The 14,350-nt window shown below is 45.9% G+C and overlaps 1 protein-coding gene and 1 non-coding gene across 3 annotated transcripts in view; both read right to left on the reverse strand.

Annotated features, from left to right (window-relative positions):
* Positions 1 to 217: 217 nt before the first annotated feature.
* The window catches only part of LOC126272800 (probable cytochrome P450 6a14), a 179,031-nt gene continuing 164,898 nt past the window's right edge, over positions 218 to 14,350 (reverse strand). Inside the window, exons 4-8 of one of the 2 annotated variants that reach the window (XM_049975961.1) lie at positions 12,178 to 12,440; positions 10,192 to 10,361; positions 7,658 to 7,876; positions 3,910 to 4,179; positions 218 to 618 (exon numbers count right to left, since the gene is read on the reverse strand). In XM_049975961.1, coding sequence (XP_049831918.1) covers positions 446 to 618; positions 3,910 to 4,179; positions 7,658 to 7,876; positions 10,192 to 10,361; positions 12,178 to 12,440 — 1,095 coding nt within the window. In that variant the 3' untranslated portion in view covers positions 218 to 445. The remainder of the gene's footprint in view (positions 619 to 3,909; positions 4,180 to 7,657; positions 7,877 to 10,191; positions 10,362 to 12,177; positions 12,441 to 14,350) is intronic. The other variant, XM_049975958.1, reaches the window with a different exon arrangement.
* On the reverse strand, positions 8,644 to 8,723 carry Trnat-agu (transfer RNA threonine (anticodon AGU)). Its single transcript has one exon. It is a non-coding gene; the product is annotated as a tRNA-Thr (tRNA).

Here is a 14,350-nt window from a genome sequence, read left to right on the forward strand (position 1 = left end):
CGGAAAGATATAGGTGTTGGTTTTTCCCGCACGCTGTACAAGATTGAAGTAATAGAGAAATTGTTGTGAAGGTGGTTCGATGAACCGTCTCCCAGGGACTTAAATATGATTTCCAAGGTATCCCTGTAGACGTTGGTGTAGACTTCTGGATCCGGCTGCGTTTTAACCTTACTCTCTGAAGAAAGTGCAGTGGAAACAGGAGACTTAGACGATATGCTTTGTGTTAATTATATTTATTTAATGTTACATTATATACATAGTCGAAACGATGTCAAAAATTGAAAGACGGTAGACGATCAACTACATAGAAAACGTATTATATACAATTGTACAGATACATATAGAGATCCTTTCTAGACAGCGTCCACATAAATAGTCAACGTCACACTCAGAAATAACACAGACACGCAGGAGTGATGAGAGCTTTGTCCTCGCAGTGAGCACTCTAGACAGCTTTCCGACTGGTGATTTTCAGGTGGACGCCGTTCTTGGTGGCGAGGATGGCAGCCATGGGGTCCAGCGGGAGAGGGATATCCGTCTCGCTGCAGACATCCACCTTGTAGTGGGACAGCAGGTGCACCAGGCCCAGCTTCGACTGCAGCAGCCCCAGGCGCATACCTGCGGCAACACCAACGTGTTCTCAACTCCCTATACAGCGCTTCACTAATTACAATGCCATCTTTAAAAGTAGCAGTCAAGATGTTCCCGTCATTATCATTTTTACAAATTAAGAGATTACATAACAAGAATAAGCTTAGGATTTTCCACATTATTGCGTGCAATAGGACCTGACAACAGTTCAGAGTCGCTAGAAGAGTCTTCACTATCTGTCCTCTCTTATGGCCAAACGCCTTGTTGCAGTGGTAACACCGGTTTCCATCACAACACCGACGTGAAGCGTTTTCAGGCCTGGCTAGCGCTTACATGGGTGACCGTTTGGTCTGCCGAGAGCTTTTGCCAAGCAGGTTGTGAGGCAAATTGAGGAACTACTTGATTGAGAAGTACAGCGGTATGCCTTCGTATCTGCATCCAGGGACAGCTAAAGGTTGAGGATGACACAGCGATCGGTCAGTGCCGTTACGGTGTTTCGAGGCCTGTTCGGACGGAGTTTAGTGTTAATTTAGCCCACCCATATGAGGGCCTAATATTTTCTCACTCACTTCATAGTGTAAGTAAGCTGTTTAGGTTTTCTTATTGGTATCGCCGCTTAGCGCTCGGTATGAAAAATCACTGGCTGTGCTGTGCGCAGTGTGTGTTTAGTTTGCATTGTTGTCTGCCATTGTAGTGTTGAGCAGAGGCAGCTGGATGCTAACAGCGCGTAGCGTTGCGCAGTTGGAGGTGAGCCGCCAGCAGTGGTGGACGTGGGGAGAGAGATGGTGGAGTTTTGACATTTGTAAGAATTGGTGTCATGAACTGCTATATATATTATGACTAGTGAGGTAAATACATTGTTTGTTCTCTATTAAAACCTTTCATTTGCTAACTGTGCCTCAGTAGTTAGTGACTTCCCTAGTTTGAATCTTTTATTTAGTTGGCAGTACTGGCGCTCGCTGTATTGCAGTAGTTCGAGTAACGAAGATTTTTGTGAGGTAAGTGATTTGTGAAACGTATAGGTTAATGTTAGTCAGGGCCATTCTTTCGTAGGGATTTTTGGAAGTCAGATTGCGTTGCGCTAAAAATATTGTGTGTCAGCTTAAGCACAGTCTTGTATAATTTTTCAAAGGGGACGTTTCAATAGGTCACAGGGGGACGGGTTGGCATGACCTGTGGTGGTCAGGACTCACGAAAATATTGATACATCTAGGTGAGACAGGCACTGGTTGGGCGCACGGTGATCAAGGCTCTTGTTACTGTAACATGTGTGTACTTCAGACCGCCAGTGAGTGATATCACGGTGCACACACAACATGTAGGCCTTTTCCTTCACCAATCTTATGAGACACCAAACTGATCCGTTATTAATATCCACTACAAAGTAACAACACGTGAACGATTTTAACAAAATTTATAGCCAGATAGAAAGCAGACTGCAGAGAAGCGTTACATTGTAACCCTCCGTCCTCTTCTCAGGGATGGTTAGACTCCAGAAAAAAGAAAAAAAGGCTGGGTGAGAGTGTGATAACAAATAACAAATGTCCCTGCTGCAATAACGACATGTTTTTCTCTCTTTTTGGTGTGCAGCTCGCTCGCAGTACATTTTCCTAGAGCACACATCTTTTCTGCTGCCCAACCTTTGTTTCTAAAATTAAATAAAGCTGTCCTCGATCTGAAGTTTGGTGAGTCGGTCATAACGATTCGTAAGTGTAATCCAGTTGGATGTTTTATATTCTTTCACTTATTTGACCTTTGAACTGACTTAGCCAGACAGTTATAGAAGGACGTACAGTGTAACGCAAATCCGGGCCATGGTACAGCTTGGCATTTTTCACACCAATAAATCGTTGCCAGAGGAAGGAACGGTTGTATTCGCATCTCAGACTAACGAATTACTGGAAAACTGTCCTACTTACTCTTTAGATTAAAGGGTCGCTTTCATCACGGGGAGAATCTTTTTTCTTTTACTTGGTTTACCGCAAGGATAAGTATAGAGTAATCAAATTCCCAAACTTAACCGATTCATCAATTAAATATATCGAGCGAAGTGGTGCCTTGGTTGAAGCATTTCACTGTCATCCAGGAGGCCCAGGGTTCATAAATCAACACATTACATCTCTAGATTAGGGGATTTCATGCTCACATGAACCTATTCTTTCTTTTACTTCTTTTGCCACAAGAATAAGTACAAGGCGTCGATCCACTAGATAACAGATTTATAAACTTCATATACCAACTTATGTGGTGCAGTGGTTGAAGTATTGGACTCTCACCCAGAAGGAACATGATTTGCAAACTCAGAACCATTCAGGCAGTTAAGAGGAAAGTTTGAAGTGTATCATCCTAACCTAGAAGCACCTCCAGTACTATTGCAAACAATTCCCACCACAAGTGCAGTCACATCCTGCAATTTTGCCCCAACCCTCAGAACCATCGGCTGATAATTACTTTCCCCAAGCCACGTCCCTGTTTCAGCTCTCTTCGCCTTATATACCATCTCATTCCTTACAGCTGGTTACCCAGACATCGTCTTCAAGCGCTAGGCACATTACCTCCAGCCTAGCACCGCCAACTCCATGACCATTATAATCGTTCATCGTCACATCAGGATATCTGAGAGATAAACCATCCTGTTATCCACTTTAATGGATTAACGGATACCAAAGTCAGGTTGGCTACACAGAGAGCTGGAGATTTGAACTGTCGCCTGGCAGAAATGGATGTGAGTACAAGAATAAGAGCCCGCGCTAGAAGGTGTGCCGGTCCTCAGTACGAATCCGCGCAGCGGATTAGTGTCGGGATCCGGTGTGCCGGCCAGCCTGTGGATGGTTTCTAGGCTGTTTTCCATCTGTCTCGGCGAATGAGGGCTGGTTCCCCTTATTCCGCCTCAGTTACACTATGTCTGCGATTGCTGTGCAAACACGGTCTCCACGAAAGTGTACAGCATGACACCGACCGCCGTGTCATCCTCAGTATATTGGCGTCACTGGATGCCGATATGGACAGGCATGTGGTCAGCACACCACTCTTCCGGCCCTTGTCAGTTTTAGTGACCGGAGTCGCTACTATTCAATCACATAACTCCTCCGTTGGCCTCAGAAACACTGAGTGCACCCCGCTTGCCAACAGCGCTCGGCTGACGTGGACAGTCATCCATACGACTGCTAGCCAAACCCTGACAGTGCTTAACTTCGGTGACCTGACAGGAACCAGGGTTACCACTGCGGTAAAGCAGTTGGCACCAAATACACACATTACCTCAATTTTGTTGGGAGAAAAAGATAATGAAATCATGGACGTCGTTGTAGAACTGACCTATGCAGAAGCGCGGACCCTCGCCGAACGGCATGTAGACGAAGGGGTGCAGCGCCGCCTTGGCCTCGTCGGTCCAGCGGTCCGGGTCGAAGCGGTGGGGCTCCGGGAAGTAGGTGGGGTCGTAGTGCAGGCTGAAGGCGGGCACCATCACCACGACGCCCGGCTCGAGCAGCGCGCCCTTCTCGGCCTCGCCGTCGGCGCCGGGCAGGCGGTACGGCCGCTGCACCTGCCGCGTCAGCGTCGGCACCGGCGGGTACTTGCGCAGCGTCTCTGCAACGGCGCCGAACGTCCCGTCACCACACGCAGTGTGGGCCACCAGAAAAAGGGAAGCGCAGTGGAAACGACACAGGTGGGCAACCAAGGGTAGAGAACTGGATTCAGAGCTATTACAAATTACTCGGGTGACAACTGTGTTAGAGAGATACAGTAACTGTTCACTAGTATAGCGCAATATATAGCTACACTTTAGCAACGACTCCGCTTAGGCTGTGCTTTTATGTGGTATAGATAAGAAAGTTGACAAGTTGGAAGTGATCAATGGAGAGTGGGTATGGAGTACTCGAAGACAACATACACTCCTGGAAATTGAAATAAGAACACCGTGAATTCATTGTCTCAGGAAGGGGAAACTTTATTGACACATTCCTGGGGTCAGATACATCACATGATCACACTAACAGAACCACAGGCACATAGACACAGGCAACAGAGCATGCACAATGTTGGCACTAGTACAGTGTATATCCACCTTTCGCAGCAATGCAGGCTGCTATTCTCCCATGGAGACGATCGTAGAGGTGCTGGATGTAGTCCTGTGGAACGGCTTGCCATGCCATTTCCACCTGGCGCCTCAGTTGGAAAAGCGTTCGTACTGGACGTGCAGACCGCGTCAGACGACGCTTCATCCAGTCCCAAACATGCTCAGTGGGGGACAGATCCGGAAATATTGCTGGCCAGAGTAGTTGACTTACACCTTCTAGAGCACGTTGGGTGGCACGGGATACATGCGGACGTGGATTGTCCTGTTGGAACAGCAAGTTCCCTTGCCGCTCTAGGAATGGTAGAACGATGGGTTCGATGACGGTTTGGATGTACCGTGCACTATTCAGTGTCCCCTCGACGATCACCAGAGGTGTACGGCCAGTGTAGGAGATCGCTCCCCACACCATGATGCCGGGTGTTGGCCCTGTGTGCCTCGGTCGTATGCAGTCCTGATTGTGGCGCTCAGCTGCAAGGCGCCAAACACGCATACGACCTTCATTGGCACCGAGGCAGAAGCGATTCTCATCGCTGAAGACGACACGTCTCCATTCGTCCCTCCATTCACGTCTGTCGCGACACCACTGGAGGCGGGCTGCTCGATGTTGGGGCGTGAGCGGAAGACGGCCTAACGGTGTGCGGGACCGTAGCCCAGGTTCATGGAGACGGTTGCGAATGGTCCTCGCCGATACCCCAGGAGCGACAGTGTCCCTAATTTGCTGGGAAGTGGCGGTGCGGTCCCCTACGGCACTGCGTAGGATCCTACGGTCTTGGCGTGCATCCGTGCGTCGCTGCGGTCCGGTCCCAGGTCGACGGGCACGTGCACCTTCCGCCGACCACTGGCGACAACATCGATGTACTGTGGAGACCTCACGCCCCACGTGTTGAGCAATTCGGCGGTACGTCCACCCGGCCTCCCGCATGCCCACTATACGCCCTCGCTCAAAGTCCGTCAAATGCACATACGGTTCACGTCCACGCTGTTGCGGCATGCTACCAGTGTTAAAGACTGCGATGGAGCTCCGTATGCCACGGCAAACTGGCTGACACTGACGGCGGCGGTGCACAAATGCTGCGCAGCTAGCGCCATTCGACGGCCAACACCGCGGTTCCTGGTGTGTCCGCTGTGCCGTGCGTGTGATCATTGCTTGTACAGCCCTCTCGCAGTGTCCGGAGCAAGTATGGTGGGTCTGAGACACCGGTGTCAATGTGTTCTTTTTTCCATTTCCAGGAGTGTATTAAGCAGGACATGTCTACATGTAGCAAAAATATGAGTTGTATCAACGACTTTTACTTCACCCACTGTATTTATTGGGTATGCTGAAATACAGTGCTCAAATATGTTTTGCACATCCTGTATATCAACAAATATATGTGGGTTGAGATGCAATGTGTACAGGTGATGAGAAGTAAGTGAAATGAAAGTAAAAACAAAAAATTAAAATTAAAAATAGCCTGTTCGGAATTGTACATTTTTGTACATCCCTGAAACATACAACTCCTCTTGAGTAATATTCAATTCCGTGTTCTTCCATCCTACCCATTTTGAAGCTGTCTGCAACCCTTGGAGGGTGGTAGTGCTCTCATCTAATGTTTTAGTAGCATTCCAGCGACTACGCACAGAAATTTTCAACTGTTGCCAAGCATGCTCAATCACTTCCGTGGTATTCCATTCCACTGATTCATCTTCCCGAGGTGAGTGAGGTGTGTTCATGCATTATTTTATAGAAAGAGAGTTGTTATTGTAATGCTGACTGTACAGCTGGACCAGATGTTGGAGAATCCTGTCCCAACGCTGAATAGCATTCATGCGACCCTTCAAGAACATGAGAAGCGTCAGACAGACGTACGTAGTAACGTCCCAAAACGCAGCTGACCCACCACTGATGAACTCGTAAGACTGCATACCTAAGACGTACATTGGTGGCTGGCCGCCTCTCATTCTTTTACAGCAATCATCAAGTGTCAGAAAAATCCTGCACTCTCAGTATATCGATCTTGTGGTATGTTTTGGGATATTCCATGTAGTAAAGACAACAACGTCAGCTGTGTTTACTGATTTTATTCGTTTCTGTGCACTGGAGCACCAAATGAAACCAGTATACAAAGGTGACAGTGTTGTCCTTACTACAGGTAAGAATTCTACGCTTCTCGACCAGGAAAATATAACAACATTGTTACATCGGCGCACGCCTCATTCCAAGCGTTTCGTTGTTCGCCTAATTAGACCACCATCCTGCTTGAAACTATTATTCTCGGAATGGACGCCTAGAGGCCAAATTAATCGTGTGGAGACATTTTTGAACTATGCAAAAGTTGACAAATCTGTTCCAGTTTCCACCAAAATTCAACGTGCAACTCTTTTTACATTTTGCTCTGGGGCAAACGAGACATATAATTCACCACAGGCGATCTTCAAAATTTTCTGTTCTCTAATAGTGGATAAATATTCGAATGACGTCGCTGTGGGGTTTGGAATTGCCGGGCCACGTTTCCGGGCTGACAAATCTTACTGCTGTGAAGATACACTGCGAGCGCCGATTGTGTTTTAAATGATCATTCAAGGCATGTTGACAGATTCAGCACTGTATGCGCACCGCTTGTTCGTTCACGATTAAAGATACAACACGCTCTACTGAACTGCTCTGAAAACGAAGGTTTATCGAGGCCGTAGTGGTTTGACAAGTCTTCCCGATTCATAGAAGAATTTTTAAATGTGTAGTATTATAGATTTACGAATAAAAAACCATGTCAAAAAAATTAAATCTACCCTGGGATTCACGTAAAAGGAAATCGTGTAAGTTGTAAGTATGTTGCCAACTTTTTCACGGAAAAAGTTAAACAAAATAACAGGTTCAACATTTTACTGAAGATCGCACTTATCATTCACGGAACACCAAATGACTAACATTTAATTGAACGCACACACTTTCCTATGAATCTGGAGAAAGCTCGAACGCACTCGAAACTGTAAGAGTGGACGTGTTACCTGAGAGCACTCTGTCGAGGTACTTCATCTTCGCGAGAGACTCGTACGAGATCTCGCCGCTCTCTGCCAGCACGGAGTCAATTTCCTTGAGCACCCGCTGCTGGATGTCGGGGTTGACCGCCAGCTCGTAAGCAGCGAAGCTCATCGTGGTCGACGACGTCTCGAAGCCGGCGATGTAGAACAGGAAGGCCTGTGCCGATACTTCGTTCTCCGACAGTTCTGCGAAGCGAAGAGATTGGCTTTTCTTAATGCGGACAGTTCAGATTCTGCCCTCACTGCACAGGACAGTATCTTTATAGTACAGTTTTGAGTGAGTATGTGTGGAATGTAGCGTTCGGCCGTGAATCTTTGGACATTTGCCAGGTCGAAGAGATCTGGTACTGATACATATGCCCTCAGTCTCGCGCTTGTCTCATCTGGACGAAGTAGTTAGCGTCGCCCACAAAAAAAGCTCAGGTTTATCGAAGAATCACCCAATCCCTTTTTCACATCTGTTTCATCCATGGATTTTACCCAGCCAAAAAAAATTAATAAATAAAGAAATGAGTATAAAACAAGTAGTCCAATTTCCTCTACTGTCTGCATGAAATTCTTTGTCTGTTGACTGTTTTCCTGTTCTTCTGCTGACAAGACACCGCACTAAATGTTTTATGAGGACTTCGCCTTGTACAAGGTGAGGGACTCAGACAGCAGTGTCATCAGTCCCATTGGATTACCGAAGGATGGAGAAGGAAATCGGCTGTGCCCTTTCAAATAAAACATCCTAGCATTTGTCAAACGATTTAAGGAAATCACGAACGTGGGTTTGAACAGTCGTCCTCCCAAATGAGAGTCCAGTGTGGTAACCACTGCGCCACCTCGCTCGGTAGATGTGTTTGTTGGTGAAGCCAACATAAATGCAAATAGAGACCTTCCTGAAGAAAATGGCTTCAAGAAGAATTAGTTAGACTTTTATGATCGAAGCAGACTAAATCAATTAAAATTTATGCCACGGCCGGGACTCGAACCCGGGTCTTCTTGCTTACTAGGCAGATATGCTACCACTACACCACCGAGCCACTATGGCAGACATAGCTTCACGAACTACCTAGGTCGAGTTCCCTCCCCAACACAAACTTTAATTCATTTTCCCTTAATACCGTCACTATTGCCAGGGCTCGCCGGTATTGGCGAGCTACCCAGCTTTGGACGTAGCGGGACGTCTGCTGTACCATATGGTGATCTTCTCAGATCTTATAATTAAATGTGTCCTTTGAGACTCCCGTCTCGTTATTATCTCACGATAATGATCAAATATGATCGAAGCAGACTAAATCAATTAAAATTTGTGCCACAGCCAGGACTCGAACCCGGGTCTTCTTGCTTACTAGGCAGATATGCTACCACTACAACACCGACGCACTGTGGCAGATATAGCTGCACGAACTACCTAGGTCGAGTTCCCTCCCCAACACAAACTTTAATTCATTTTCCCTTAATACCGTCACTATTGCCAGGGCTCGCCGGTATTGGTCTGCTTCGATCATATTTGATCATTATCCTGAGATAATAACCAGACGGGAGTCTCAAAGGACACATTTAATTATAAGTTAGACTTTTATTTAACGTGCGTACTCCTAACGTTAAGTCCATGATCAATGAAAACCACCAACTCTTTTATTACATATTTATTGTGCTATGACCAGTTCCGTTCGTCGAACATTTTCAGATGCGCTGTTATGCGCTGATGGCACGGTACGTACTCGTCGAAAATATGAGGCGATGCAACCGATTGTCCAACAGGGCATTGTTTTGGCGTTAGTTGTAGATATCCTTCCGTGGGGGATGTTTACGATATGTCAGCTAGATTCCATGACACGTCTGCCGTTGTTACCCAGTGGTGATCATTACCCCATTATCACATGAAACGCCAAGCGCGGTCGCGCAGTGGTTAGCACACTGGACTCGCATTCGGGAGGACGACGGTTCAAACCCGTCTCCGGCCATCCTGACTTAGGTTTCCCGTGATTTCTCTAAATCGTTGCTGGCAAATGCCGGGATGCTTTCTTTCAAAGGGCACGGCAGATTTCCTTCCCCACCTTTCCTAATCCGAGCTTGTGCTCCGTCTACAATGACATCGTTATCGACGCGACGTTCAACACTAATCTCCTCCTGCTCCTCACATGAAACTATCTGAACGTCTACAGAACACTCCAGTCGACATGAACATTTAGCAAGACAGTGCTTCAGCTAGTCGCTCCCGACTTCCGAGATGGTGATTTGTGCGCCACTCCATGTGTATGGTTTGTCCCCTGGGTCACCTGACCTCATTTCTGCTGATCCGAGCAGTCTGCTTGAGTGGTGGGGGTGGGCGGTTACGGCCTACGAAGGTTCTCCAACATTTTCTCCTCTCGTCGATCCATACGACCATGCGTTGCATCCGTCATCAGGGCGAAACGGGGTGCTACGTGCTACGAGCGCATATGCCTTTTCTGTAGTACTAATCGATAGACACATTTACTCATAAAATAATAACTGAACAAGTCGGTACTCACTCCAGTCAGTGCCTCCTTGCTTCTCGCCCTCGACGAAACCCTTCGTGTGCAGCTGGATAAACAGGTCCATGAAATCGTTCCTCCTGATGGAATTTTGTAAGCGATCATGGACTGTCTCCTTCACCATATTGTCGAAAAACTGCAGTGTATTGTTCCTGGGAGCTCTGGAACTGAAGTGTAAAAGGAAAATTGTGAAATATGTCAGCAATATTTTTTATAGCTAACCAAGAACTATATTTATTACATTACCGCAGTTTTATTTTTCATAGTTATCTTTTTGAGGTTGTGTGTGAGGAATAATTTGCAGTACAACCATGTTAGTGGGCTTAACGAATCTCAGATTAAAAACTACGACAGTGAAACAGAACACGTGCGTGCAACATTTACCAGATAAAGCAATTCGGACATCGACGTACATACAATAATTCTGCAGAAATAATCTGACGTAATGCAACCTCTAAACGAATAAGACTTTTAACTGACTTTGTTTTTGGGAAGGTGATGGTCAGGGTTGGGTTGGGTTGTTGTGGGGGACGAGACCAGACAGCGAGGTCATCGGTCTCATTGGATTAGGGATGGACGGGAAGGAAGTCGGCCGTGCCCTTTCAAAGGAACCATCCCGGCATTTGCCTGGAACGATTTATGGATATCACGGAAAACCGAAACCAGGATGGCCGGACGCGAGATTGAACCCTCGTCCTCCCGAATGCGAGCCCAGTGTGCTACCCACTGCGCCACCTCACTCTGTAAACAAATAAGAATATGCAGTTAATTGTAAAAGTGTTTCCTGACCCTTGGCAGCTGCACAGTAGTATACCGATTTACTGCGCCAGATCTTTCGTGCTCATAGGACATGGACAACACTCAATATACAGTCTTCGTGAGAACACAGTACACGGATGGATAAGACTATAATTAGTTTTCTCGGACTAGGGTGGATTTCTGTTATATTTACATTGTCAGAATATTTGGACAATGTGCAAGGTATGTATCGTACAGGGGCAGCAATGGATCAAGATAAGAAATAAGAGGAGGAAACTAAATGGTTCGCATCGCGTTTGCAGAATGTAAAATATGCGGACACATTAGTACACAAGGGGGTGAGGGAAATATAAAGGTATGCTATAGGTCTTGTGATGGGAAGGTAAAAAAAATGCGAATTCTGAGAAGCATAACAAGGCGTCAAAGAATTTTAAAATGATAACAGTGGGGCAAAGATAATCATGGTGAGGTTTACATGGAGGAAGATATGTTACTTCAACGCTTTAAAAATGTGGACGATTTTGGAATAATCCAGTCCCCGTATTCGACCTACAATAATTTTGGGGTCATTTAGACTACTGTGAGTACTGCGTTAGATATTAGGAGGTAAGAGATGTGTTTTTTTCCCCTCTGAGGTTAGTGCGAGAATGTTTTGAAAACAGCACTCGCGCTGAGAGAAAGTCATTACTCAGTGATGTGATTTCTTCTTGGATGGTTAGTCCAGCAAGGGGTGCAGAAACGCAGGAGAGACACACTGCCCGAACTGAAGCTGTGGAGGGATCGTGAGTCGTGAATGAATCCATAACGCAGTAAGAATAGCGTCTGGCAGAGTTCTGAGGAGCAGGAATTTTCAGTCAGGCACACAGTTTTAATGCCTTTAAGTTACAGGACAGGTTTTAGCTGTCATGTAGAGGTCTTGAAGACAAAAGAGTAACTTGGTTAGTCCTGTAATTATTGACTAAGTGTTAGATAAGTTCACTATGACGCCTACACCTGACTGTTCCAAACTGCTGACATAAATAATGTACAAGATGAACAAAACAACATTAAAAAGGTACTGAGCAAAGGTTTGACTTGAAGGCACTAGAAAGGAAATGCTGATATGCAGTTAGTCAACAGTAAAAGAATATATAAGAATATTTTAACACTTTCATGTGCTTTGAAGTCCAGAATGCCATTTTAAATTTTGGTACAGTTTCCACAGTGAAAAAATGAGGTACTCACTCGAGGTACCGCTTCAGCGGAGGCGTGAAGATTTCGGTGGCGATCTCCTTGAAGGGCCTGGCCCGAGGCTGGAAGAGGATGCGGCCCCACATCCTGAAGTCGCAGTCCGGGTTTCTCTGGCAGTTCAGCTTGACGCCGAAGGCGAGCGTGGCGATCACCTCCGTGGTGTAGAGGGCGAACACCTCTCGGAACTGCAGCACCTTACCCTCCCGGGCGGCGTCCGCCAGCACCTCCACCATCTCGCTGCCGCACTCGTTCAGCGTCTGCGAAGGGAACGCAGATTCGGCTGAGTCCTCCAGGTCAGACTCGACTCCTCACGCAGTCCTTATTTCGTCAGGTTAATAACCATAAACCCGCTATCCATTTGTCCCTTGACTTCTAAAAACCCTTGACCTTGTATGGCATTCTAATCTCATTCTCAGACTCTAAACCTAAAAAGTACATGTAACTACGTCATTTTGTTGCACCTGCCTAGCACAACAATCCACCTCATGTTACCATTAACAGCCCCCAACGAATTACATCTGTGCCCCAAGGATTAGTCTAACCTTTTTTTTTTTTTTTTGGTCATCAGTCTGCTGACTGGTTTGATGCGGCCCGCCACGAATTCCTTTCCTGTGTCCTGTGCTAACCTCTTCATCTCAGAGTAGCACTTGCAACCTACGTCCTCAATTATTTGCTTGACGTATTCCAATCTCTGTCTTCCTTTACAGTTTTTGCCCTCTACAGCTCCCTCTAGTACCATGGAAGTCATTCCCTCATGTCTTAGCAGATGTCCTATCATCCTGTCCCTTCTCCTTATCAGTGTTTTCCACATATTCCTTTCCTCTCCGATTCTGCCTCTGTCGTGCCTTTACTTTTCCTAAAGCCAAACTGATCGTCACCTAGCGCATTCTCAATTTTCTTTTCCATTCTTCTGTATATTATTCTTGTAAGCAGCTTCGATGCATGAGCTGTTAAGCTGATTGTGCGATGGATAATTCTCGCACTTGTCAGCTCTTGCCGTCTTCGGAATTGTGTGGATGATGGTTTTCCAAAAGTCAGATGGTATGTCGCCAGACTCATATATTCTACACACCAACGTGAATAGTCGTTTTGTTGCCACTTCCCCTAATGATTTTAGAAATTCTGATGGAATGTTATCTATCCCTTCTGCCTTATTTGACCGTAAGTCCTCCAAAGCTCTTTTAAATTCCGATTCTAGTAGTGGATCCCCAATCTCTTCTAAATCGACTCCTGTTTCTTCTTCTATCACATCAGACAAATATTCACACTCATAGAGGCTTTCAGTGTATTCTTTCCACCTATCTGCTCTCTCCTCTGCATTTAACAGTGGAATTCCCGTTGCACTCTTAATGTTACCACCGTTGCTTTTAATGTCACCAAAGGTTGTTTTGACTTTCCTGTATGCTGAGTCTGTCCTTCCGACAATCATATCTATTTCGATGTCTTCACATTTTTCCTGCAGCCATTTCGTCTTAGCTTCCCTGCACTTCCTATTTATTTAATTCCTCAGCGACTTGTATTTCTGTATTCCTGATTTTCCCGGAACATATTTTTACTTCCTCCTTTCATCAATCAACTGAAGTATTTCTTCTGTTAGCCATGGTTTCTTCGCAACTACCTTCTTTGTTCTTATGTTTTCCTTCCCAACTTCTGTGATGGCCCTTTTTTGTTCATTCCACTTCAACTGTGCTGCCTACTGCGCTATTCCTTATTGCTGTATCTGTAGCGTTAGAGAACTTCAAACGTATCTCGTCATTCCTTAGAACTTCCGTATCCCACTTCTTTGCGTATTGATTCTTCCTGACTAATGCCTTGAACTTCAGCCTACTCTTCATCACTACTATATTGTGATCTGAGTCTATATCTGCTCCTGGGTACGCCTTACAATCCAGTATCTGATTTCGGAATCTCTGTCTGACCATGATGTAATCTAATTGAAATTTTCCCGTATCTCCCGGCCTTTTCCAAGTATACCTCCTCCTCTTGTGATTCTTGAACAGGGTATTCGCTATTACTAGCTGAAACTTGTTACAGAACTCAATTAGTCTTTCTCCTCTTTCATTCCTTGTCCCAAGCCCATATTCTCCTGTAACGTTTTTTTCTACTCCTTCCCCTACAACTACATTCCAGTCGCCCATGACTATTAGATTTTCGTCCCCCTTTACAT

This window comes from Schistocerca gregaria, chromosome 5 (assembly GCF_023897955.1).
Source record: "Schistocerca gregaria isolate iqSchGreg1 chromosome 5, iqSchGreg1.2, whole genome shotgun sequence".
NCBI lineage: Eukaryota > Metazoa > Arthropoda > Insecta > Orthoptera > Acrididae > Schistocerca > Schistocerca gregaria.